This window comes from Salvia splendens, chromosome 17 (assembly GCF_004379255.2).
Source record: "Salvia splendens isolate huo1 chromosome 17, SspV2, whole genome shotgun sequence".
Taxonomy (NCBI): domain Eukaryota; kingdom Viridiplantae; phylum Streptophyta; class Magnoliopsida; order Lamiales; family Lamiaceae; genus Salvia; species Salvia splendens.
In genome coordinates, this window is record NC_056048.1 from 25,417,770 (window position 1) to 25,444,696 (window position 26,927).

At 37.9% G+C, this 26,927-nt stretch overlaps 3 protein-coding genes across 4 annotated transcripts; all 3 read right to left on the bottom strand.

Annotated features, from left to right (window-relative positions):
* Positions 1-30: 30 nt before the first annotated feature.
* On the bottom strand, positions 31-6,110 carry LOC121774897 (DNA repair protein RAD5B-like). The gene is made up of 18 exons (XM_042171797.1): positions 4,878-6,110; positions 4,557-4,690; positions 4,319-4,448; positions 4,172-4,225; positions 3,737-3,886; positions 3,503-3,654; positions 3,328-3,412; positions 2,993-3,202; positions 2,755-2,898; positions 2,494-2,646; positions 2,212-2,279; positions 1,912-2,034; positions 1,711-1,810; positions 1,484-1,596; positions 832-1,402; positions 674-745; positions 502-600; positions 31-330 (listed from the first exon to the last, which is right to left on the bottom strand). Exons 1-18 carry the CDS (start codon positions 5,973-5,975, stop codon positions 208-210), a joined length of 3,579 nt encoding a protein of 1,192 aa, XP_042027731.1. The 5' UTR covers positions 5,976-6,110; the 3' UTR covers positions 31-207.
* Positions 6,111-7,616: 1,506 nt separating this feature from the next.
* Positions 7,617-16,905, bottom strand: LOC121775438 (actin-related protein 9-like). 2 transcript variants are annotated; one of them, XM_042172519.1, is made up of 21 exons: positions 16,779-16,903; positions 16,592-16,664; positions 16,389-16,498; positions 16,222-16,281; positions 16,029-16,094; positions 15,778-15,898; positions 14,980-15,179; positions 14,526-14,646; positions 13,385-13,449; positions 13,035-13,124; positions 12,396-12,446; positions 11,936-12,067; positions 11,154-11,243; positions 10,636-10,706; positions 10,351-10,544; positions 9,971-10,014; positions 9,844-9,893; positions 9,581-9,626; positions 8,757-8,807; positions 8,221-8,364; positions 7,617-7,798 (listed from the first exon to the last, which is right to left on the bottom strand). In XM_042172519.1, the coding sequence occupies exons 1-20, from the start codon at positions 16,779-16,781 to the stop codon at positions 8,221-8,223; spliced, it is 1,782 nt and encodes a 593-aa protein (XP_042028453.1). In that variant the 5' UTR covers positions 16,782-16,903; the 3' UTR covers positions 7,617-7,798. The 2 variants fall into 2 exon arrangements, with proteins under 2 accessions (XP_042028453.1, XP_042028454.1); XM_042172520.1 differs by lacking the exons at positions 7,617-7,798; positions 8,221-8,364; positions 8,757-8,807 and having other exon boundaries at positions 9,624-9,744; positions 16,779-16,905.
* Positions 16,906-18,308: 1,403 nt separating this feature from the next.
* LOC121775086 lies at positions 18,309-21,095 on the bottom strand. Its single transcript, XM_042172057.1, has 5 exons — positions 20,935-21,095; positions 19,186-19,300; positions 19,005-19,094; positions 18,799-18,897; positions 18,309-18,720 (listed from the first exon to the last, which is right to left on the bottom strand). Exons 1-5 carry the CDS (start codon positions 21,000-21,002, stop codon positions 18,619-18,621), a joined length of 474 nt encoding a protein of 157 aa, XP_042027991.1. The 5' UTR covers positions 21,003-21,095; the 3' UTR covers positions 18,309-18,618.
* Positions 21,096-26,927: the final 5,832 nt, after the last annotated feature.

Sequence of the window (26,927 nt, forward strand, 5' to 3'; positions counted from 1 at the left end):
CAAAATCTAAAATACTCTCACTTGTTTCCATTTAACAATGGAATAATTGACGATGCTAACATTAAATTTGATAGATAGATGGCAGATGCTATACAAAACATGCTAGAGAAATTGTGTACCCTCTACAAAATCACATGTTTCCCTCAAAGATCCAAAACTAACTTAATGGAGGAACTACAGGGATACACATATATGACTTAACTAAGTCTATCTAAAGAGCATCTTAAGTTCCTCAATCCTGGCCGATCGGACTTCTTCATCGGTCAGTGCTCCAGCGATCATCCGTTGCTTTCTTGCTTGAACTTGCTGCAATCTCTGCTCCACAGTGTCCTGTCAAATTGTAAAAATTCAGCTAAGTTTACATTTATCAGTTGCAAACTGAATGTTTCATCAGTATCTGTTTTTGTACTATTGCTTCTGATAAAACTACTTTCCTAATTCATAGTATAATCTCTACCAAAGAAATAGATTTCAATGAAGACATAGAAGTGCAGATGCTACCTTGACAATGAATCTTCTAACACGAACAGTCAGCTTTTGACCAATCCGATGAATTCGCATGATTGCTTGCTCCTCTACTGCAGGATTCCACCATGGATCCTGCATCATGCCAAGATTCAGCCTCAAACAAACCCCAAAAATGGGACATAAAAGTTTCAACAAAGATGCATACCATTAGGAATACATTTGAAGCTGCGGTCAGATTCAGACCCACACCACCTGCTTTAAGCGACATCAACAGTACCTAAACATCGATGGAATTGATGTTTATAATCGACAAAACAACTGTTTTCATAGAGGTTGTTGAACTAGAGAATAAAGACTGCTTACTGTTTTTTCAGTAGTCTCTGCAAACTCATGGAGGACCTTCGCTCGTTGTTTCTGCGCCAACTTGCCATCAAACCTCAAGAATTTGATATTCTTTCTCTTGAGTGGAATTTCCAAGAGATCCAAGAACGAAGTCCACTGGCTGAAAACTATGCTCTTTTCACCAGAACCCGAGCTGCGTATATCTTCTAAGCACTCCAAGAGTTTGGTTATCTTTGAAGATTCCTTCCAGTTCTTCTCAACATCAACTCTGAATTTGTTTCCAGATGGGCATGTGATCAGATCAGGTTTACTGATCACCTGCCTGCAAATGGGGCAGAGCCCGGCAGCTGGAGTCCTCCAGCTAGAGAGAAGGCACTCTCTACACATCCTATGCGCGCAGGGGGTTAACACCGGGTCATCTGAAGACTCTAGGCAAATGGGGCATTCAGTATTTTCACCATTGCGAATACCCTCCACAACTTCTTCAACATAAGCTCGAGAAGGACCAGTTCCGGAGCCTCCGTCAGACTGAGACTGGAGGAACCTCCTTGCCAGTTTGTTCAAGTCTGCATATGCTTCTGTATCACCTCGACTGCAGACAAGTAAGAGCAAACAATAATCCTTAGTATGAGAGAGAATATAGAGGAGCACTGACATAACTCGGTGTATTTACCTCATAACTAGGAAAGGGTGGTTGCAACATTGCCTCAGTCGAAGTAGCAGCTCGAGAATATTTGCGAAGTTATGGAGAACCTTTCCTTGAGCAACAAATTGGTCGAATTGTACCTGTTTGTTCACACAAATAGATACAATTCATAAACCATGTATGAACAATTGTCACCATGTATAGCAGCAATCAGTTGCCATTTGCAACGTAAATTTCATGCGACAAGCACTTACTTTAGATCTCTTGTAAAGAGCATCATAAAAGTCCTGCTCAGCTTCAGATTGTTCACACTCAATGGTTTGGACATCAGTAGGTGGTAGAACAAGTATGAGCCTACATTTCACGCACGCATTAGTAACATAATAGTGATCAAAACTTGTCAAATGTGAACCAGAAATGCAAGAAAAGGCAATATTGAGGAGATTGATGATCACCTTCCATGTTTATCCTTAGACTCCTTTGTTCTCCTCAACATAAGGGGTTTGAGGATTGCTTTCACCAATTGCAACCCTCTCATGTCACCATTATCATAAGGCTTCTGAATCAGCTTGTTCCACCTACAAGAGTTAGAAATTAGATCGAGGGTGCTGTAAGCCCATCATGCCTTTGAAATCATGAAGAATTTACCAAAAGTCTGCATAGTGCATCATTGATTATTAAGAGATGGGTTATTGCAGTTCTAGGTGATTTATGCATGGGATGAATGTAATTTAACTATTTTCGAGCATTCATACCAGGCCCAGTTGCACCATGGTTCAACATGTAAGAAGCACAAAAGACTGAACAAGTCTTCCAAATTGTTCTGCACCAATATTAACACTCATTAATCCAGTGAATAAACATAGAATGTGTTAGCAAAAAGCAAAGATGAACAAGAAGAGTTCAATAAAGTTACATACTTGAAGAAAAGCTGAATTAAACATACTGAAATCAGTAGCATAGTAATTTTCAATTCAAAATTACCCAATTTACGGGGGAAAGGAATATGTAGTTAAGCAGTAGCTATGGAGAGTTACCTGAAGTGGAGTGCCAGTAAGACACCAGCGGCAATATGAGGTCAATGCAAATGCAGCCTTAGCAGCTATAGTCTTTGATGATTTGATTGTATGAGCTTCATCTAGAACCACACGATGCCATTCTACTCTGTGGTAAATGCTGTTCGTATTTTCCTGTGTCATGAAATGAAAGATATTGTTTCAGAAAAGAGCAAAATCGAGTACAGAACCAATAGAGACATTAACAATCGATCAACTTTAGGAGTTGTAAGGATTGCTTACACTTTTATACGCAGCAGTCAGTACACCATATGTTGTCAAGACAACATCAGCTTCTGCTATCACCCTGGGGTCACTAGTTCTGTCCCCACCATAATGAATGAAGACTGTGATGCTATCTGGTTTCGAATGGGCTTCAAGCTCATCCTAGTGAACGTAACATGAAAACAATAATTACATTATGCTTATAAAAACAATAACTGCAACCACATAAATTGAGTTTCTTTAGTTGAGGGTTCACCTTCCATTGGCTAAGTAAAGCCATCGGACAAACAATTAGGGTGCCACCTCTCTTTCTCCTCAGGCTGTTAGAACTCTGGCTATTATTGATATCATTTGAACCCCGTTCAGCTACAACCATTTGATTATCTGGGATGCCATGGCCTCTTCTTGATAGTATCAGAGCAATTGTCATTACAGTCTTCCCAAGTCCCATTGCATCTGCCAAAATCTGCAGACACTCACAAATTGGGAAATAAGATAAACGGAATACATCTTTGTCCAAATGCACAAAACTGATGCTTCCTAACTATCAAGATTGTGAACTAGCAGAGGATGAAAAGATGTCAGACTCACCCCTCCTCTGGCCATCTGCATGGCAGTTGGAAATTCTGTGGTTGCTTCCCCAGAAAATTGGTTCACGTAAATCTCCGGAGCTCTCCTATGAAGAACAGTTGAGGTGGAAACATTAGATGTTCTGTTCATTTTTAGTAGTTTAAAGTTACAACTGAGGGGGAAGTGAAATACGTACTCATCACACACACGATAAGCTGCCCAGCATGGATGAAGGGTCTTCTCTGATTCCTCACTATTCACACCTTTCTCCAATTCAGACATCCAATAAAGAGCCTGCTTCTGGTACGGCCTCAAATCACAAGCAAGAGTCTCAGCAGGCTCCATCTCCTACGATGTCAAAATAATGTAAGAAGAAGGCATGCTGGTTTTTATAGTTATATGCACTCCAAGATAAAGTTCTTTAGTATACCTGTAAGTTATAGGTATCTACAGCACCAACAAGCCTATTCAAGGATGCCTCTGTAATAACTTGCTCATGATTTTCGTGGATCTTTTGATCTTGAGAGCCCTTTCTTGTCTTCAATGAAGGCAACAGAGATGCAGTATTATCTGGATCATCCTGAAAGAGATACCAATTATCAACAAGCTGCTTTTAGTTTATTTAATGCATACGTATAAAAGATTTCATCCTACTAATTTACAAAGTGGAACACAATTATGAACACATCAAAAACAGAAACAATTGGTAGCTGTTGTGAGGAACAACATAATTAATGCAGCAGGATCTAATAGCAAATCTAACTTCTTAGAAAAAGAAGGTAATTTTTTATGAGAAAATAATCCATATTAATATGAAGCAAAGCTTCAATGATAAGAATGACAGTTAGGTGCACATGCAACGTACATCTAATTGTAGTAAGCGCTTTCTGGAGTCAAGTTCTTCTGGTGTGAACTGTGCCTGCCGATGAAAAAACAAGCGTATATCAAATCAGGGAAGACAAAAAATGCTTGGCACTTGATTAAGGGCCATCTTTTTATAGGTAGCTGGTACCTTTTGAAATGGCCTGACTTTTAGAAGTTGAAACAACTTCAAGAGAGGATATATGGTGGTGTCAATGTTTGTAGCCTCAAGCTTCCATGACTTATCAACTTCCGAAAAGACAGATTCATGAATATAAAAGCTGAGAGCCAAAAAAGGAAGAGCAGATGTAATGTTAGCTATTTGCTTGGTCAAATGGAAAAGATAGACAATTATAGTAAGAAGAAACATGCAGAGATTATAGCTTTACCTCACATACAACATTATCTCTTGCATCATGCAAAGATTAACTGGAGCAGCAACGCAACGGCCAAGAACCTTCACCTTTGATGAATTTACAAGCGGAATAAGGCACTTTGCCCATTCCATTGGCAAACGACCAATCTGATCATACAAGCAAAAACAGAAGAATCACACTAAATTGTCACTCCACATATATCAAAATGTTCAAGTAACCAATCAAGTAATGAGGCTAACCAATAATGCAGCATAAATTTCATGATTATTTCCATACCAACAAGCAAATTCATAAATCAGAAGTACTAGATATGCATGTTATGCACTTATGTACCTCTCCATATCTCTTTGTCGAGAAACGAACAATGCTGGAGACAGCATGAGCAGCCTTTGAACTCATAAAATGGGTGCTAAGCTTGGTTTTTGTGGTAGGTCCAGGAAACATAAAATGCACAATCTCATTATTCTCCAATTTCCTGCCCTTTGTCGTTGACAACCCCATGACCACCGTCCTCTCAACCAACAACCACCCCAGCTCCTCTGGAAAATCACCATCCTCAATCACCACAGAACTCAAGGCATTCTCCTGAGTCCTCGCCTTTTTAGCTGTGTGGCCGTTACAACCCGGTTGCATCTTTCTATATTCGTCATCGGACAATTTTCTTGCACTAAGTGGCTGAACACTGACCAACTGCTTCACTTCCCACTCCGGTCTCAACCGGCTCGTTACAGTTACTTCCGCCTCCGCCTCCACCTCCTCCTTCACTCTAATCGCAGCCATCACCGAACTGGGCTCGTGTCTAGCCTCTTCTTCAACTTTTCCCACCAAAATCAATGATTTTTCATCGCAACTTTGACCTTTCTTCTCGTCTCCGAAACCCATTTCTGGTTCTTCCTTCACTTTCAAAACCTTCATCGCCCCAACACCTGCATCACATTTTTTCAAAACACTCCCTTCCCTTTTACCCCTCCCGATACTATCATCTATGGCCACATTAGGCTCCTCTTTAACCCTAATTTCAGCCACAGCCCCATTCCCAATCTCCTCCCTTTTCTCCTCACTCAAATCCCTCTTTTCCACTGCAAACCCCACATCAATTTCCTCTTTCACCCTCACAATACCCGCATCACATTTTTCAACAACGCCACAATCCCTCTTTTCCACATTCAAACCATTCACAGAAACCCCTTCCCCGAAATCCCGGGATGAATTTACCTGAACTCTTCTCCCGCCGGTGGAAGTGAGAGTTTCCCGCGCTGCTAAATGCGGATGCAGCGAACCGAGAATGACATCGACGGCTTCGCGCACATTGTTGTCGGAGAGCGACAGAGCTTTGAGAACGTCGGGTTCCGACACGTCAGAGCCGACCATCGATTTCACCATCTTTACCTTCGCCTCCATGGGCTCTGGCCCCGTCAATGCTGTATCCATGGCTGCTTCTCTCAAAAGCGAAAGAAAAAAGCCGCAGCAAATGTAAAGATTGGATTTTTTTATGATTTGAAAAGGGAAAAAGAGTGTTAATGAGCGAAAGCGAAAGGCAGCTTGAAATTAAGTAATGGAGAGAAGCAAAACTGGGTATATATTGGAGGAAGAAGAGCGGTGTAAAATGGCGGCAATGCATTTGAAGGTGAAAAAAGTTTCGCGGTTTAATGATTTTTTACCTCCATTTTTATCCTTTTTTGGCGGGTAGGAGTTTAAACTGTGTAATTATCCGCGGTTAATACTTTGCGAGGTAACGACGTCGTTTCGTGGAGTATGGAATTTTGAGCCCAAACTGCGGATGCAGGAACGGGCTGTGCCCATGTGTTAGTATTGCAAAATTAAAATTAATATCCACTCGTATCAAAAAATCATGTTAATTTAGGCTTAACGTGTCTTACCAAAATAGGGTAATTTGTTCAATTTTAAATTGGGAGAAACTTTGGAAATTATACGCAAAATCAAATCAACATATTAATAGTTCTCACCAATAAACATAAGTAAATAAACCTATGACTTGTTTGTAATAATTAATATTCAATGATGGGCTTATATTTATGTAGTTATTAAGGTTATGATTTGTAGAATTAATTGCAAATTGAATCTTTACATTACTGAATTTGGCAACTTTTTTCGGGACTCTGATCTGATGGGCCATAGATCAGGGATGTTAAACCGAAATTTGAGTTCAGAATAATCCCTCCATAAAATGCAAACTCTATATATTGTACAAACTCTAAATTTTTCAATATAGTGTTAACACGACGTCAACACAGAATAAAATTTCAAAATTTTAATGTCAACACAATATTGATACAATGTCAACACGATGTCAACAGTTGATACTATATTGATATTTTTTGTTAATGTTATTTTTTCATTTGTCAACATTTTCTAACAGTAATTTGAATTTTGTACAATATATAGAGTTTGCATTTGATTATATCCAGTATTCATCTATGAAATTAATACTAACAAATAACTACAAATTCTTTTCACCTACGTCTTTATCTAGTCAAAAACGTAAAAAGAAATTTAAAATACTAACTAATCTACCGTAATAATTAATAACTTTCAATTTTATGTAGTATTAAAATTATCAACCTAAAAACATAATTTTATCAATACAACATGTAAATTTAAATATCAACACAAATACATAAGTTTATCAATACAAGAAGGTTAATAAAGTTATGTGAAGTTCCGCTTCCATTCCTCAAATTGTTAAAAAACAAAAATCATCTTTTTCTTTTTTCTTTTCCATTAGATCTTTCTGAGAGGATTGTAGTTTGGACCAGAAGCTTCTCAGGCTCAAGCATTTACTTTCCTAGTTAGAGATCAACGTCTTGGGGCTAATGTAGGATCTGCTCAAGGACCTACTGGCTTAGGTAAATATCTAATGCGTTCCCCGACTGAAGAAGTCATTGATACTTTTAACATACAAAATTAAAATTAGTTATTAGTTATTACCTCAAATTTAGTTAGTATTTGATTGAAATCTTCTTTCCAATCAAACAAAATTAGTTAGTATTTGATTGAAATCTTCTTTCCAATCAAACATCATTAGTTAGTATTTGATAGAACATATAGTCATATTCAGTCCGAGTAAGTCTTTTTCCCATTCAAACATCATTTTCAATAACATGACAAAATATTTCACATTTACTCATAAAATTACACTAATAATATGTCATTTAATTGAAATCTTCTTTCCAATCTTTGGATTTCTCTGCACTGTTATCTGCCACATGACACAAAAATGATGGAACTCCAACCTACAAGGAAAATAAAGAAGACAGGTAACTTATCACTTCAAATAAAAGAAACAACCACAGTTTCCATTTTTCATTTTTTTCCACAATGACAGAAACCCACAGCTGCTACCGAGGTGAGTTCTGGATAGACCCCGTTACGTGCTAGAGCCTATAAACCAGGGGTAAACCGCACTTGGAAAACCAAGTGCGTAACAGAAATTATGTATCGCTGCGAGAAGAAGCCTAAGAGTGAAACTATTTTCTATTGATCATCAACGTGATTCAAACTTCAAACCATAGGCTTGAAGCCGATAGACAGAACTTGCAGCTTGTGGAAAGATGGTAATGAATTTGACAAGAACTTGAATGGCAATTTGGAACTTTAACAAACACTAGTAACATCACATAAACAATAAGAAAAGTGCGGTACAGCTTCTTCTTACCTAGGAGTTTATGTAACACATTGTTTGTGCTTGAAGAAAATACGAGTCCCTGTACTTTCTGCCACTACCAAGATAAATCCCATTTCTGATCCAGTCCTCGCGATTTATCCATGCATCGTGTGTAAAATCAAGAATACCCAGTATCTGCAGCAAGATTTGTTAGAAACTAAAGATTACTAGTCCTTGAGAGTCCATAAACATAACGAAGCTAGCATGTAGTTTTGAATTATGACGCCAGCATTGAAAATGTAGTAGAAGTTTAACCAACATAGATTGTTGCTAATCTACATTTCGAGCAAGTCACTTGGAATTTCTTTTATCGTGTTATCCACATTCCATATATAAAAGAAGCAGAAAAGCAAGAGACATCAGCCCATTCAAATTTCATACTTGGTAATGACTCCCACCACTATAGTGCATTTTATCTTTTCATGTCATATATTATCTTCAATTTGCAAGGGGTTTAAAGACACTACTCTCCTCTCTAGAGAATAGAAAAAATTTAAATGAAGTAGCGTCATATTGAAAATACTTACAGCTCCACCTTTCCATGGTACAGAAGCGGGACTTGTTCTGGATTGCAAGACCTGTAAGGTTAGACAAAATAAGTCACACTTAGAGGAGATCCAGTATCAATCACTTCCATTCCTCTCATCATACCCATGGCAGTACATAATGTCAAGCAAACAATCACCATCAAAATACTTGGAAATTTGTTCAATTTCTGAGGCAATGGAGCCAGTGAGATAACACACAGTGCATCAAAATTACAGGAACATTTAGCCCAACAAAAAACACATAGCAGTGAGAATCAACCAACAACAGCCAACAATGAGAACAAAGTAACAGCGAGAATAAGATCGTAAACTTGAAGAACAGCATGGCACAGAGTATAGCAATAAAGTAGACATAATAAGTAATTGAACGTAATGTTGAGAATAGAGATGGAAGCCTTTCAGATTACTTTAAAATCCAAACCACAAACCAGTTTTGGTAACTGAAAAGAAATCGCCTTGAGTACAAAATTGCCAAAAAAAAAACTTATAGAAGCCTTTCCTTTCTATATTCCCATAGGTGATCCAGCCATTGAAATGTAAATAAATTGTCAACTTTTTAGGTGCTTGTTTTGCACCTTTTATAGTGAAAATTTGATGTAGAAGAGTAGCATACAATACACATTATTAGTGGCAGAAACAGCTACCGATCAACATTTGTTTATTATTATAAGAAACTCCAGACTTTCAGGGAGATCTTGAAGATGTTGTCTCTATAGAACATTGCGAGCATGATTATAATATTCACAATTTTGTAAACAGAAAAGACACTTGCTATAAAGTTACATGAAGCAGGAGAATCTGACCTCCACTGTATCTATGGCCTCGTGAGAAGGAATTGCGTGCAATACTCTGCAATAGAGGAGGAAAAGTCAAATTCATGGAACTCAACTGGTTTGGTTATGGAATATGGCCTTGCACAAGCTCCAGGATGAGCTCTTAAAATCCATAGGCCAGGCCGCCAGGGGAACTGAAATCGATTAAATACTACTCGCAGTTTTTTTTGTTTTATGCGTACTCATTTAAAAATTAATGGAAAATGCTATATACAAGATATAAAGTAACAAACCTCTCTTCCACTACAGAAACCAAACCCTCAGTCAAAGCCCCTCCACCTATCTGAAGAACAGAGTGGTGTAAACTCCGACTGGTACAAAAGAACTAATCACAATTACTAAGGTGGAAATAGAACTCACCAGTTGCATGCTACAGAACAACTTTCTCTGAAGGTCTATACGGCCTGAAAAAAAATATAAACATAAGGCAGAAGCAAATCCATTGTGTATAGTACTACTCCCTCCGTCCCACAATAATTGTCACTCTTTTCCATTTCGGTTCGTCCCACAATAATTGTTACACTTCATTTTTACCATAAATGGTAAGTAGGTCTCACATTCCACTAACTCACTTCACTCACATTTTATTATAAAACCAATATAAAAAAGTGGGTCCCACATTCCACTAACTTTTCCAACAAACTTTTCTTTACATTTCTTAAAACCCGTGCCCACAATGAGAGTGACAATTATTGTGGGACGGAGGGAGTATCATATTAGCAGGATGATATAATGTATACCTGTAGAAAGAATACTTTTAGTAATCGCATCGGCAAGACCAATAGTGTCCTGTTTCTTAGGTTTCGATTGAAATACAGGGTAATTTTCCCACATAGGATAATATCCACCACTACCAGGGAAGTAACCATCTGACATGTCTGGTCTCCTGGGGAAGTCCCAAGTATCTTCCAGCATATCCTCATTGTCACTGAACCTGTGGGTGCATACTTATTTCATTAATAGGAAAGAATATATTAACTGATCTAGCAATACCAAACATGTAAAACTAGAAAAATTCTACAAACCAATTCCTAGGTGGTGGAGGGTAAACATCTGGAACCAGGAGCATAGGATAGAACAAACCCATAGGAGGAACCTGCTTCCACATAAAAAAAAGCAATCAAAATTATAGAACTAGTGTCTCATTAAGTATAAGTAAATTGTTCTGAATCAAAGTTACTCCTAATAAGCATATTCACAGAGTGAGATTTTAACAAGACATAACACAGACTGCTACTTAAGTTAATCAACATTTGGAAGCAATTAGCGACTTAATCACATAAGCACTCATTATGCATGATGCTGGTAACAAAACTTAATAAATACTGCCTAAAATGCATAGCATTAACATAAAAGTACTATCAGAAACACAATCTATAATTACTATAACCAAAAATTGCAACTATTCAAATACAATCTATAATGACAACAAAAATTTTAATGTTCAGGAGAGGTACTCTATAGTTTATTCAAATAGGCATGACAATTGATTAAAGCAATGTTCAATAGTCATCCCATAAAACATAAGTTTTGACTCGCATACATTCAGAGCAGTCAGTCTTGTCTTGTGAGAACCAGGTGGGCCCCCTTCTTCATATGAGTGAACTAAAGCAACAGCTTCAACTTCTCCTTCCTGAAGATAGAACATGACAAATTATTTGCTTCAATAAAACAGAAGATAACTTCCATTGCTTAACTACCAAGAACGCATAATCTATTATTTTAGGCATATTAGCAACATGATGAACAAGCAAAATAACTAGCATGGTCGGGGAAGGAGTTTAAAGCATTAGGCAGGCTCCACTTGAACAAAGCTGTATAGAGCATTACAAAGCGAGAATGTAATAATCATCAAATTTCCTGTAAATGCAAGTAGTCAGACAAAACTCATGGATACAAAGTGTGGAAATATTTTCTATAGCATTCTCACAGTTTTGTGGTTGAAAAACCAAAGGATTTCCTTCCCAAGTTCATAAAGGAAATACTTATGTAGTAGTAGTAATAGTAGTACAACATAAGAGCTTAGTGGCCAGTAGTGCATTGGAACAGCAAATTTACATGGATGATGAGCTCTGAGTCCCAAATGGGGCCAAACGGCAGATGGTTTTTGTTACTTGGGTACTTTTTAAATTACACTGAGTTATCAAATAAGTCTCTTTCTTTCCAAAACTTGATTAGCTTTTGGAAGTTTATATGACCAAGAGACAAGGTGCACTTTAATAACAACAACAATATTAATAATAACTTCAATTTAATTATATCAAACTGTACCTGTTAACATCAAATTAATGGACTCCAAAAACAATATCTAATTGATCAACTTACTCTAATCTGGCAGCGAGACTCTTTAAGCCTATTCAGCATTAACAAGTCTATGGGTTTCGTCAGAGCATCAGTACGGATAGGAGGCCATGTTTGATGATGTCGTTGAGTCCAAAGAAGACACCTTGATACATCCTGAAAGAGTTGCAAGCATTGCAAGCTTAAAACAGAGAGGAGGACGACAAAACGTAGACATCTAATCAATCAGAGTACTAGTATCTAGGGTGAATTATCAAGAAGTATCTAGAATATGGAACCTCAAGACCAAGGGGAGAGATAGACAAAACAGGAAACAAAAGAAAGCAACCAAGAATGATGTGCCTACTGATTAGTAAGTTAGCTTTTATTCGAGAAATCATGCATATTCATGAAGTAACAGTTTAATCAATTCTTAGTATGATGGATATGTCTTTCCCGTCTTTCCATTCATTACAATCTGTAACTGAGATTCTACATTCCTCACCTCTCCACCGTATCGCAAAGAAATCTGAGTGGTTGGTAGAGCACCTCCATCCTAACATCAAGTGAAGGTAGTCAGGACTCAAGAGAAGTTATAGAGAATGTAATATTGTACTCCCTCCGTTCCTTGTTAATAGAGGCATTTCTTTTCGGCACGGAGTTTAAGAATAGTGTGTTAAATGGTTGGTGAATAAAGTAAGAGATAATATGGTAAGAGAGATGAAGACAGAATAAAGTAAAAGATAGAGTTACTTTTTGCTAAAAGTAGAAATGACTCAATTAACTTGGAACTTCCAAAAATAGAAAACTGACTCTATTAACAAGGAACGGAGGGAGTATCAAACAGTTTCGAACATGCATGCCCTGAGTCTTCACAGGCAATACAGAAGAAAATTGCGGACAATAATTAATAGAAAATCTTTAGAGAGAGAAAAAAAGACCAACATAAGTTATTCTTTCACATGCAGGAAAAGGGAAATATTTTACAGCCTGACCACACACATGAGGGTCGTGGCATAGATGGAGCACAAGTTGCACAACTGAATAAAGACTGCTTGTGTATAAATAATAAAGTCTATCTGCACATCAGTATTAATTAGGTAGGCAGTACTAAACTGCAGAACTGATGATAAAGAAACAACACCTCAATGCAAATAACTGATGTCACTTGAGCACCAATGTTCACAACACATGCTGTTGACAAGCCATTTCCAAAAACTGCAGCAAGACCTTCCTGTGTAATGCATCAAAAGGGGAGGAAGTTTCTTAAGTAGAATCCATGTAAGAAAACAAAAAATGCAAAGCAAATACCAACTCAGCTTTGTGAGAGCTCGTGTGATATCTAATACTATGTCTCTATACACAAAGCCAAGAGTCAATAGCATTTTTATGTGGTGGTTGCTAGAGAGGCAAGTTCCTTTGTAAAATTGGTAACATCAACATCATCCAAAATATTATATAGGTTTTGATTAAGGAGATGAGGGAAAGTACTACCTGGTGGACTACTGCTGTACTAAAACACAAGTCTCGAAGTACAATGGATAGAAGTTCTTTTATTTCTACAAAAAATTCACAAAATGAAAAAATTGTCAAGTTCATGAATTGAGAAAATATTGCTCACAGCAGTAACCACAGAAAAAACGAACTGCAAAGCTGAAGGAATAGTCACAAGGTCAACCATATTAATCCTTTGATCTCAATACATTTTACCTAGCATATAGATTAGATATGGGACATTGGTGTTTGTACATATATGCATATCAAGTTTCTGGTATAGAAGATGTCAAACATTATCAACACAAATAAGAGGAAAGTAAAAGCTCCTTGGATGAAACTAAACAAAAAACAAATACCAAACTTAAAAATATTCACGAACAAAGAAGCCCCTTCAAATTCTGAATAACAATATGAACTGAGCTTGTTGCCAGCTCATTTAGACAGAAATGGCCTTTTTCTTTGATATTCATCCCACTACTTTTTTTTTGTTCTAAGGGAGATAGTTCATGAAATATAATCAGTGAGGCTGGAGTATTGATGTAAAAATGCAAGTAGCCAATGTAGAACAATATATAGTGTATAAGAATAAGAAATTTAAAAAATCAGCCATAAGGAGATTTTTGGGTGTTTTTGTATCTATGACAAATATAGCATCACTTATGGGGTTAAGGGTTCTCCTAAGATAAGGGCATACCAATAGGGTTCCTTGCTGCTCTAATTGGTGATTCAAACCTATGTGACTATGTCATATTCCAAAAACTGAGGTCAACTCACCTCCTTCAATAATGACAAGAAGCAAACTTTTAGGAGCATATAACAAGACATCCCTGCACTCTGGCACAGGAGATGTATCAAGATGTATCTTAAGTACTTAAGTTGTACAAAAGAAAATGGACTAAAAGCTTTTGAATTTAATCGAGGAGTGTGCTCACACATGTCGGGATGAATGTAATAACTAGAGGAAGGTAAATTCTATCTGTTATGCCCATAAGTATGTCTAGATGCCCCATGTAAGGACTTAGCGAATGGCGAAGTGGATTAAGCTGTGAAAGCTATTGCAGTAATCAAAAGTCTCAGGTAAGACAAAAACAGAAGATATATTCCTTACGGATTTGGAAAACTGTAAAAGCTATTATACCGCGATTATCAAAAGTCTCTGGTAAGACAAGAACAGCGGAATACATATGCCTTTCACTGCGAGGGATGTGTAGTTTTTCAATCAAAACCCACTCCCAAATAGCATGAATGTCTTCAATCACCTGAAATAAAATAATAATGATGATAATATGTATTAAAATTATTAGGGACTATAAAATCTAGTAAATTATGAACAACTCATTCAATGCTCTCCCAAAATTATATCATCTTTATAACTATTCTTAAGCATGACTATGGAAACTTAATTTTCTAAGGGCTAAACTGCAAGTCAAAAGTATAAGAGAGCTTGAATATCTGGCAACACTTAACCAATCTCCTTCATAAATCGATGACTTGCTGAGATAAGATAGGTCATAGATCCCAAAAGACGTTTGTAAATTAGCAGATGTATCGTATATCAAACAAAATCAGGACAATGAAATGATAAATAGTACCTGCTGCATAGGATAATACAAAGAAATATTGAGGTGACCTCTCCGAATAGGCCGGCGCACACTATATGGTTCAGTTGCAGATATTCTGAGAGCTTCATCGCCACATATGTACTCCTTATATCTACGTTCAATTGAACTTGGTTCCTCATTGTTATTACCTTCCTTCACGGTTGAAGGCTCTTCAGATCTCTGTGAACTTCCTGTAACAACAAGGTCAAATGATCTGGGAGATATATAAACACAAATATGAATGACCAGAACTGGTGCACAACTCCGGACAGAAGCACACATGTAGAGAACAAAATAAACAAGCTTAGCTCTACACATTCTAAGAGATGAACTAACTTTCTATAATCAAATGAGATAAAGAGAAGAAACAACTAACGATTATGCTGCAGAATAAGGAATGAAGTCAATGAACTAAGCTTCCTGGGAAGAGAACTACACACATGTAAATACTCATAGTAAACCATGATAAGCTAGAAACTAAAATCCTACATAAGAGAAAAAACAAATCATGCTTAGAATTTCATGAGATATTTGATTATTTAATGAATCTGGATTGGTATCCTTTGGTACCAAAATGAACTACTCAAAAATAACTATTGACACACAGACCAACTCTATCTGAGGCAGTAGCTGCAGTACACTAAAGCACTCAACAGGTAGGTACAGACAACAGATAAGGCTGCTGCCAATCTTAGGAGTGAAGATGCACCACGAAATGTGATTGATTACTATGACAGAGGATCGGACAAACATAAAAATGCGAATGGAGTGCCCTAAAATTGCAAATACCATGTTCTGAAGATGAAGATGAAGGCGAAGATGATGTTTGTTTCTCGAATACATCTGTCCATGGAATAATTGTCTCCTTTTTATTATTGTTTTGAGGAGGAAGTGCATCCACACGACCCATCTACAAAAAGGAAAAATAAATATTTCCACAATCAAGTTGTGAACATAAGAATCTTCAAGAATGCTAAACTATGGATGATCTTTCCAATTCCAATCCCACAACAGTCCTCCACTCACAACCCAAAACATACCTTTTGTGAAAATTGATTGTTTGTCACCTCCTCGTCCAAAAATCGTATTTTCAACAGCGAAGCAATCTGATTTCCAACATATACATAAATCACAAATGATTAGGTTCGGACGCATAACATAGCATGCACTATGCATTCAATGTTCAAACAAATACAGTATAAATCAGCTTAAGTTCAAATAAACTAAACTAACAATGTCATAAGCCCTTTCTCGCTCCATATGCTGTGCTGTCGTCACCTGAGAATTAAGCAACTGCAGAGAAAATCGCAAAGATAAGCTCAAAGACCTTGAATTCAATTCAAATGAAAACCAAAGTCACACAGTTAAGAAACTCTACTCAACATGAAAAAGGCATTAACCTGATCCTGAACATTCCTTTTTGGCATTTGCGATGTGCGTCGAGCAATGCAATGCGGAACAGTAATCGGGGCATCCTGCTGCGCTAGTCCTATTCTTAAATTTGCTGACCCTAAATTAACCCCCAAAAACATACGAATTTTATGAACCAAAACTTAAATTGAGAAGAAAAAAGAAGGAACTGATTCTGCGTGTAACTGAAAACCTGGATTGATGATGACTAGGTTGGAGCCGCGTTCAGCGAGGAGTTGAGAGGGGACTACTGTTTTAAGGTAATCCTGCGTGAATCAAATTACAACCCGAAATCAAGGAGCTTGATAGATAATTTTGTTAGGGGGAAAAATACATTGGTGTACATTAGTGCGTGTTGTGTGTGAAATAAATGTGCTCACCATGGTTAACAGAGCTGGAAAAGCTCTGAGAAGCAGCTGTTGAGATTATTTAGATAAAAGATGAATTTGTTCTTTGTAGTATTCTCGTCGCGCTTTTGCGACTGTAAATCGTGTATTCCTTCAAACACGATTTCTTGATTTTCTTTTTCAAATTGCATAAAACGGCTATCTGCAACTCGCAATTTTATCTTTGGAAGCCAATTTAGTTATTAACACGGTTCTCCTTAAACTAATATGATAGACAAAATGACACTAATCAATAGGTTGGGATTTGATTCGCTTGAAGTTAAATAGATCGGGATTCGAGTCATTATTTTTATTAAAGATTGAAACTCAATGATATAGTATTTTTGTAATTTTGTATTAAAAATGTTTGCTCGCAAAATACTCAATACCTAATCTTTTGGACATTGTCAATTTATATCAAACAATTGAATTATCAATATTAGGGGACTGATAACTAATTAGCAATCTTAAATTAAGATTAAATCTTAATCATTAGATTAAGAGATCTAGTGGTTGAAATAATGTCACATGGAATTAAAAAAATTATTAAATAAACTTAAAGGGTATTAATGTCAATTCTCTCTCATCAAAATCATTTTAACACTTTAAATTTACGTAGCTCTCTCGATTTAAATTATTTTTCGCAAAAAATATATCAGATTAAATATAATTTTATAAGGATTCCAACGAGATCTCATTGCATATGTTCTGACGATGTTCGGATGGTGAAATTTGATAAATTATACTCCTTCCATCCCAACTCAAGTGATCACTTTCCATTTTGGGTTGTTCCATATCAAGTGATTGATTTCCTTTTTTAGTTAAAAAGGAAATCATCTCTTATTTTATTCTCTCTTACTTTATTCTCTCTTTCTTATTTTATTCTCTCTTTATCTCTCTTATTTTTTCCTCTACTTTACTCTCTCTGCTTTAACTCAATACATATCATTTTCTTAATTCACGTGCCGAAAAGAAATCCATCACATGAGATGGAACGGAGGGAGTATTTAAATTTTCGTACATGTTGATAAATAGATTTTATCAACAAATGCAAAAAAAATCTCAATATAGTGTGTGTAAAATCTCAATATAATGTAGGTAAAATATCAATACAATTGTGTTGATATTTTCTGGTACTTGTGTTGATATTCTCATGTCATATTGTTGATATTTGTAATACACCATGTTGATATAAAAAATAACCCACGAAAATTATCATATGATAAAATAATGACGATATTACCCTTTTGTTGATATTTTGTCTACTATTTATTGATAATTTTTTTATTCAATCACAGCCTTTGATTTTTGGATCAAATGGTCCATATTCGGTCTTAATTTGAGATTAATGTGATAAACTCATTAGAAGACGACAATCCACCGATATTAATACTAACTTTTATAATTTTCATAAAAAAATGGTTATTCTTAAATTATAGTCTCCGTTCACTAGATAGACAACATTTTTAAAGGTCATATCATGATCGATTTGAATAAGATAGAACTACAAGTGACAACGGAGGATACCGAATTATTATGCTAGAATGACTATAATAAAAAAGATCCAAATGTGAAATTTTTTCCACAGAGAGCCTTACAATGTGAATAAATGAGCATGAACACATCAGATTGCTCAGCGACAAAAATCATCTAAACACCTCCAAAAAGTTCCAATCCAAAAATTAACTTAAAAGGAAACATAATGCAGCACCAAATGTTGGCTTAGCAAATAGGAGCTGACATTAAATAGTTTATCAATTCTGCCTAATTTAAATCCTCTCTCTTTGAATCCAACCTCCTCTAAACAATTTCCCAGGGCCTCATGTCGTTGAACTTAAGCAGCTTTCGATTTGATGATCTTTTTCTTGGGTTGCTTCCTTGTAATCGAGTTCTTCATTCCAAGGAAGAACAGCAATGCGCCAACAAGCGCTGCACACTGCAGGGAATTCATGAAAAATGCTACACAAGCTGGACTTTACATGCAGCGTTGAGTTTTTTTTCGTATTGGTTTTACCTGAAGGAACCCGGACAGAACTCTGAAAAACTCTGGCCTCCCGGCTTTGTAGTTGTAGAAGTCATACATCAAAGGAGTTGTCAATATCAAGTAATACATCTGTGGCAAGGAAATGCGCAGGGAAGGTGAGCTTTTTTGTTGCGTTGCTTTTAAGAGATTGAATGAGTGGCAATTATTAGAGAGCAAGACACGATAGGGTTTCTCACCAGAAGATAAGCACCAAAACTGCTGCCAAGGACAAATAGAAGTCCACCAAACCCATTCAAGAAGATGGATGCAGCAACGAAAGTCCTGGCCTGTAAGTTCATCAGCCAGACATCATATGGAATTAGAACACCTCGTGTAATCGAGGAAAATAGAACAATACAAATTTCATTGGAGGCTTACATCAATGTGCAAATTGTTTCTCCCAATTATTCCATCAATATGCTTCTTGACCTGAGCCAATTTGGGAGCCCACATTTCCGCTGCAGGTCCACCATTGTCTCCAAATTCATTGTACCTTAAAAAGAGCAAGTAATATGTCAGGAAAATTACTATGATCCCCAAAATAACTGGGGATTAAATAGCAGGGGTTTGTCTTGCATATCTACTTACAAGTTTAATTTTAATAGCAATATGAAATGTTAAGGAAAACTTCTAAACTTCCACCAAAGAGCTATGTCATACGTGTATGGTATGCGGCAACAAATTAATTAATCTGCTCAGAAAGACAATTACAGAATAGGACTTGAGGGTATGACATTAGGTCTCTCAAATCAAACCCCCTCATGCTGATGGGGTGCGGGCATAAATCCAGTGATTTTCTTTACATAATGGCAACCAACATCTCTAGTATAGAAAACATATCAGGCAATTACACCGAGTATAGATGCTAAACGAAATAAGGAAAAAGTGGCTGAAAAACTAGGCAGTTGAGGATACAACAAGCAAGGCCTAGCAAATATCCAAGGTAGGCCATCTACTATCCAGAGGCCATACATGAAGAGCCATAAATAAAGTAAATTCAAAAGTCACAAGTATGTTTCCATGTGATGTGATATATAAGTATTTTGACACACATGGCACTGAAACCCCCAACCCAACCACCTCCGTTTGTCTACACTGTACAGACTAGCAGCTTAGTATCAACTCTCACCCAACCCTAGAAGTAGGATAAAATTTCAGGAGATCAGCCATGGTTAATTAGTAACAACATTAATTCTATAATCATTTGCACATATGTCTTCTGAACTCAACAAAATCCAGGAATCACCGCAGATTAAGTAATTTTCTTGCATATCTATCTTCCAATCTCATCAATGTAAACAACAAAATCCAGGAGGCACTGCGGATTAAGTAATTTTCTAATTAGCCTTTTACAGAAATTCATCTCAGAACAAAATACATGCCTAGAATCTTTCTACTTATCTCAAGGAAAATAAAGCAAGTAATTCTTCCAACGTGAATGGAAAGCAAGTCAAAATTAACCACGACATGAACAACTGAACAGGCACCGGATGCAATAATTGCTAGAACATATCTATCCGTTTCAGTAAGTTGGACTTGACCATGCACTCACTTATACAATCTAAACAGAGCTACCAATGCTTACCTAAAAGTAAAATCTCCTCTAAAAAAGTTAATCAGTACAGTGAAAATTAAATCCATATTAATGAGTCTGAACGATTTTATAACCATTTTTTGTCATGTAAAAAGCCCTCAACCAATAATTCGAGTTCAAAAGCATAGACAGAAATCAAATTTCCAGGAGCAAAATGATTAATTACGTGCCTAAAGTGCAAAATTAATAAGATCCAGCAAACAAAACATAAAATCGCAGTAAACCGAGGAAAATTAAAAATTAAACACGCTAATTAGAATATCACATGAATTATGAAACCACTTCAGTGCAGATCAAAACACAAGATACATAAACAAAAACAACGTATTCAAATAAAACAACAAATTCAACCTCTTCAAGTTCACGCGAGAACAGAAAATTCAAAATCCGAGTAAAAAAAAGGCGCATCCAGATCTAAGAAATGCTCCGCGCAATCAAAACATTTCCACAAGCAAAATCAAATAGAAAAACAGATCTGACCAAAAAGCAGACGCAGCAAGCATAAAATGAGAGAGTGATTGTGGATTGATTACATTTGCCATGCAGAGAGAATGAAGATGGAAGCGAAGAGCAGACGTCCAAGGAACGAAAAGAAACCCATTTCTCCGGCCCTTCGCGTTTCAGTGTGTGTAATGCGTGTTTCTTCTCGCTCTGCGAAGAATGGATGGGCTTTGATTTGAAGCAGTTGTTATTTAATTCATTCACTAGTCTTCTTTAAATAATGGTTTTCACATTTTCATTCATTGATTTGGTTGAATTAATGTTTACGGTAGTTTATTTTAATTGATGTTGCCTCTACAGTTGTTGTATATTCTTTACTAATTGTGCCAATTATTGAAAAATTTTAACTAAAATTTATTAAATATATGTCATTTTATGCTTTTGGTAATTTTAGACTAAAATTTATTAAATATATGTCATTTTATGCTTTTGTTCCCAGTATTATGGTTACAGCTTAGAGCATCCGCAATGGCGGACTTCCCGCCGGACGTCGGACCGGCGTGCCGGATGTCCGCGCGGGACGTCCGCCATTGGATCGGGAGAGGCGGACGCGGACGTCCCCGACGGATGTGAGGTATCTGCGGCCTTCCGGCGACGTCCGCCGTTGGCCATTGCAGTGCCACGACTGACGTCTCCGCGGACGTCCCAGTTATTATGGGTTGTTAGTTGGTGGACATCATTTGAGCTTTATTATATTTAGGCCCATGTGAGTTTTTTGGGCTTATGCTTTGCCCTAGCCAAATTCTGTGAAGATATATACTCTCTCTCTCTTGCGCCGTTTCACTTCTCACTTTACTCTCTCTCTCTTCGCTCTGACGATCTCTCTTCCTCTGAGTTCTCTCTTCATCTTTGTGATGATTTATTGAGTTCTACTGTGAGATTCTTCGTGTTTAGTGGTGTTGAATCTTGAGTGGAAGGTGTGAAGGGTAACCACTTCGGTTTCCTGTTTTCTGGAGAGCTAGGGTTTCGGTGTGTGAGGGTTTCTGGGTGATTCCTTTTGGTAGAACTGATAGATCCGGTGTGATAGGAGAAGCTAGTGGTTGGTTTCTGGTTTGTGAGGTGATTCACAGTTGAAACCTTCAGTGCTCCCTTGGATCTGTGTTCTTGTGAATAGATCTCTGTTATTGGCGGGTGTCTGAGCCAATTTCTTCGACCTATTGTTCGTTACATACTATATCTGTATTCCTTCATTGTTTTGCACTTGATCCGGTTGGATCAGTTTACTTATGGTTGTAACGAGTATATTAAGTGTGCATGTATCTTGAAGCTGATCTTGGTGTTAGTTAGCCCAAGGATTACTTCTGTAATAGCTATTGTGATTTTATCTGTAATAGCTAAATTCTTGTATTAGATCAGTCGCTTGGTTGATGGTTTGACTGAGCCATCTTGTAACAAGACCAAAGAGGTCTCGGTAATTAGTGAATCCGGAATTGTCTGATCCCTACAGTGGTATCAGAGCCAGGGGGGACGATTCCGGCACGCCGAGTCGCTATAAGGAGGTGGGCAAGTGGAACCCTCCTTCGAGTGGGGGTTTGCTCAGGTAAATTGGCTATAACTTCCTTATTTTTTTGAGTTTTCTGTTTAGAGCCACCCTAGGTTTGGGCTTTTGCTGCTGGTAGTTGACCTTGGCAAGGTTTTAGGCTTCTCTATGTGTTTTTTCTCTGTGTTTTCCTCGCTTCCGTGTTTGTTTGTTGTTTTTTCTGTCTCTCTGATCCCTTATTACCTGGCCACCAAGCACACATACTGCCTAAGTGACCCCCTGCGCCCTCCAAGAGTGAGTGCTTGCGAACTGGGATAGCCTTAGCCAGTGATGCTCGTGACAGTCAGGGATTTGGGCTTGACCTGTGTGTATGGTGTATTTACTGTGTGTTCTTGGAAAAATTCTCTGTGGAGATAGCTGTTTCTGCCTTCTAGGTACTTGTCTCTGTGTTCTTGAGTGCTCCTCTTGTGAAATTTTGTGGTTTGGTCCTTGCCTGCATGTCTCTGTCTTCTATTGTGTGCAAAGTTGTGTGTTCTTACCTTGCTCACTGTGTTCTTGCTGAACTTGTCTAAAAAATGTCTCAACCTAGTGGTTTGGTCCCTTTTAATGGAAAAAATGATTTTATGATCTGGAAACAAAAATTGAAGTGCATTTTGATTCAACAAAAGGTTTTCAAAGCTGTTGATGGTACTTTATCTGATGATGTTTCTCCTGAAAAACAAGATGAAATGAATGAGTTGGCTAGAGCCACTATTATTCTCAATTTATCTGACTCTGTGATTAGGAAAGTTGATCATGTTGAATCTGTCTATGAAATGTGGAAACTACTTGATACTCTGTTTACAGAAACTTCTATGTCATCCAGAATGTATTTGCTTGAAAAGTTGTTCAAATTTAAGCTGGATTTGTCTAAGGATATAGATGATAATGTGGATAGATTTCATAAGCTAGTTCAAGATATTAAAAGATCTGGGGATAAGACTATTGATGAATATACTAACATTGCCCTAATGAATGCCATTCCGGATACTTATAGTGATGTTAAGGCTGCCATTAAGTATGGTAGAGATGAAGCTCCTCTAGATCTGATTATAAGCTCTCTTAAGTCTAAGGAACTTGAGTTAAGGGAAAGGGCTGGAGAAAAAGCTGCTAATAAAGTTTTCAATGTTAGGGGCAGACCTAATTCTAGAGGGTGTTCTGAGTCTTGTGGGGGTTCAAATACTAGATCTAATTCTAAAAAGAGGAATAACAGGTCTAGGTCTAGCAGTAGGGACCCTAATTCTTTCAGAAAATGTTATAATTGTGGAGAAACTGGGCATTATAAAAAGGAATGTACCAAGCCTAAGAAGAATAAGCCTCCTCACCATAATAATCACAATTCTCAGATTGAAAACATTGCTAGTATGGTTAAGTATGAAACTGACAATGAATCTGTGTTTATGGTGCATGATTTGTTGAATATCAATGCCTCCCATATGTGTCCTTATACTTCAAATGACTGGTTAGGTGATTCTGGATGTACTTTTCATATGAGCCCCTTCAAGGAAGTGTTTTCTGATATGAAGCATGTTTCAAATACTTATGTGTCAATGGCTGATGACAAGAAGTGTGAAATTCTTGAAATTGGCACTGTGTGTTTAAAATTTAACAATGGCTATGTGCTGAATTTGAACGATGTTAGATATGTTCCAGATCTGTGCTATAACTTGATGTCATGTAAGAGCATCCACAACGGTGGTGGGAGTGAACGCCGTCGTCCGTGCCAGTAGCGAGGACGAGGACCGCCGCCGCTGGCACGGCGCTGCTCGATGCATCGAGCAGCGCCGTGCCAGCGAGCAGGCGACGTGGCGGCTTATGATTGGGCAACGGCATAGCCGTTGCCTTTGAATTATTATTATTTTTTTATTTTAAAAATCATTTTTAAATTATATAAAATGATTAAAAAAAAATTTTCCAAATCCAAAAAATATGGCCGTTTTTCACGTTTTTTTATGAATTTTTTTGAGTTTTTTTTTTATTTTTTCCCCCCAAAATCATCTATAAATACACACATTCATCATCCATTTATCACATCAATCCATCTCCCATTCATCTCTCATTCTTAAAATTCTCATACAAACTATTAACACATTCATCCCTCACTCAAAACCTCAAATGGATTTCACCCATATTATGGCGGAAGCGGAACGCGAAGAACAAGAATACTACGAACAACATCGTGCCGCTTACGAAGCATATGTCGCGGCGAATACTCCCGCTCCTCCTCCTCCTCAACGAACCAGATCAAATCGGCGCTACATCCATTGTGACCGGGAGGGAGCCCACGAAAGGCTCGTTGCCGACTACTTTGCCGACCAGCCGCGGTTTCCGGCAGATTACTTCAGGTGCCGTTTTCGCATGTCAAAGCTCTTGTTCATGCGAATTGTCAACACATTGTCCGCGCGTGTTGAATTCTTCCAAACAGGTCAAGATGCAGCCGGCCGGCAAAGTATCACGCCGTTGCAGAAGTGTACTGTGCCATCCGACAACTCGCTACTGGGCAAACGGCCGACATCTTCGACGAGTATTTGCATATCGGTGAGTCCACTGGAATCCTTTGTCTAAAGAATTTTTGCGAGGGCGTTCGTTCAGCTTTCGGGGATGAATTCCTTCGGGCACCCAACACCGATGATTGCCAACGGTTGCTGCGTCTTCACGAATCAGTCTATGGCTTCCCCGGAATGCTTGGCAGCATTGACTGCATGCATTGGAGGTGGAAGAATTGCCCGAATGCTTGGAGGGGGCAACACTTAAGCGGTCACAAAGGCGGCGGCCCAACACTTATCCTTGAGGCGGTCGCCGACTACCGCCTATGGATTTGGCATGCATATTTCGGCGTTGCCGGAGCTAACAACGACTTGAACGTGCTCTATTCTTCACCACTCTTCAATGATGTGATGAATGGTGTAGCACCGGTGATCGACTTCACCATCAACGGAAATACATACCACATGGGTTACTATCTCGCCGATGGTATCTACCCAAGGTGGTCGACGTTCGTGAAGACGCTCCACAACCCGCACGACCCGAGGCGGGTTCTTTTTGCGCAGCGTCAAGAGTCCGCGCGGAAAGACGTTGAAAGAGCCTTCGGGGTCCTTCAAGCCCGATTTAACATTGTGAAGGCCCCGGCTCGGCTGTGGTACGTGAATAATATCACCGACATCATGTTTACGTGTATTATCTTACACAACATGATTATAGCCGACGAAGGGCCAAGGGCGGCTAGCTTCTACGACGAGGATGAAGCCGGAAGCTCAACAGCGAGGTCTCCCCCACGCCGAGGTGAGCATACGACGGTTGGCCAGAGGATCGAGACAAGGCACACAATGCGCGATACCCGAACCCACATTCAGCTACAAGAAGACCTGATCAAACACATGTGGGCGAAATTCGGCAACGAGTAGTGGTTTTTTTAATTTTTAGTATTTTAATTATGTAATTTTTAGGATTTTAATTATGTCGTTTTTTATTTTATTTGTCATTTGTAATATTATTTATGTTTTTTTAATGAATTTTAGTATTATGGAAATGTTTATGTTTAATTGAATATTAAATTAATTGTGCTCGTCCTTGCGGAAGAGCACAGCTGTGGGTGTTGTGCTCTTGCCAGAGAGCAGGCATGAATAGTACCGCCCGGGCCCACAACCGTGCCGCTGGCAAGAGCACGGTTGTGGATGCTCTAATGCTATTGAAAGTTCTGGATTGAGTGGTAAGTGGGGAGAAGGTTGTATGAAAATCTGTAAAGGTTCTATGTGCTTGTTTAAGGCTCAAAAAATGTGTGGTCTGTATGTCTGTAATGCTGTCCCTCTTACTTGTGATAAAGCCTCTGCCAATGTTGTAAAATCTGACAAATTATTGTTGTGGCATAATAGGCTAGGTCACATGAGTGAAAAAGGGATAAATATTCTGAAAAAACATGCCATATTGTCTGACTCTGATGTTTGTGGTGAATTGCCTTTTTGTAACACATGTGTGCTTGGCAAACAACATAGAGTGACTTTTACTACACCTGTTCCTGCTAATGTTAGTAAGAATGTGCTTGAATATCTGCATATGGATGTCTGGGGACCTGCTCCCGTGTCATCTCACTCTGGTTCTGTCTATTTCCTTTCTGTTATTGATGATTTCTCAAGAAAAGTGTGGTGTTTTCTGATGAAACATAAGTATGATGTGTTTGGAAAATTTACTACTTGGAAAACCTTGATTGAAAACCAAACTGGAAAGAAAATTAAAGGAATCACAACTGACAATGGTCTTGAATTTTGCAATCAACAAATGGATGACTTGTGTGCTGAGCATGGTATTAAAAGACACAAAACTGTCCCTTATTCCCCTCAACAAAATGGAGTTGCTGAGAGGATGAATAGGACTTTACTTGAAAAAGTTAGATGCTTGCTATCAAAATCTGGTTTATCAAAGAAGTTTTGAGGTGAAGCATTATTAACTGCTACTTATCTGATAAATAGGTCTCCCTCTGTGCCTTTATTGGGGCAGTGCCCTGAATAT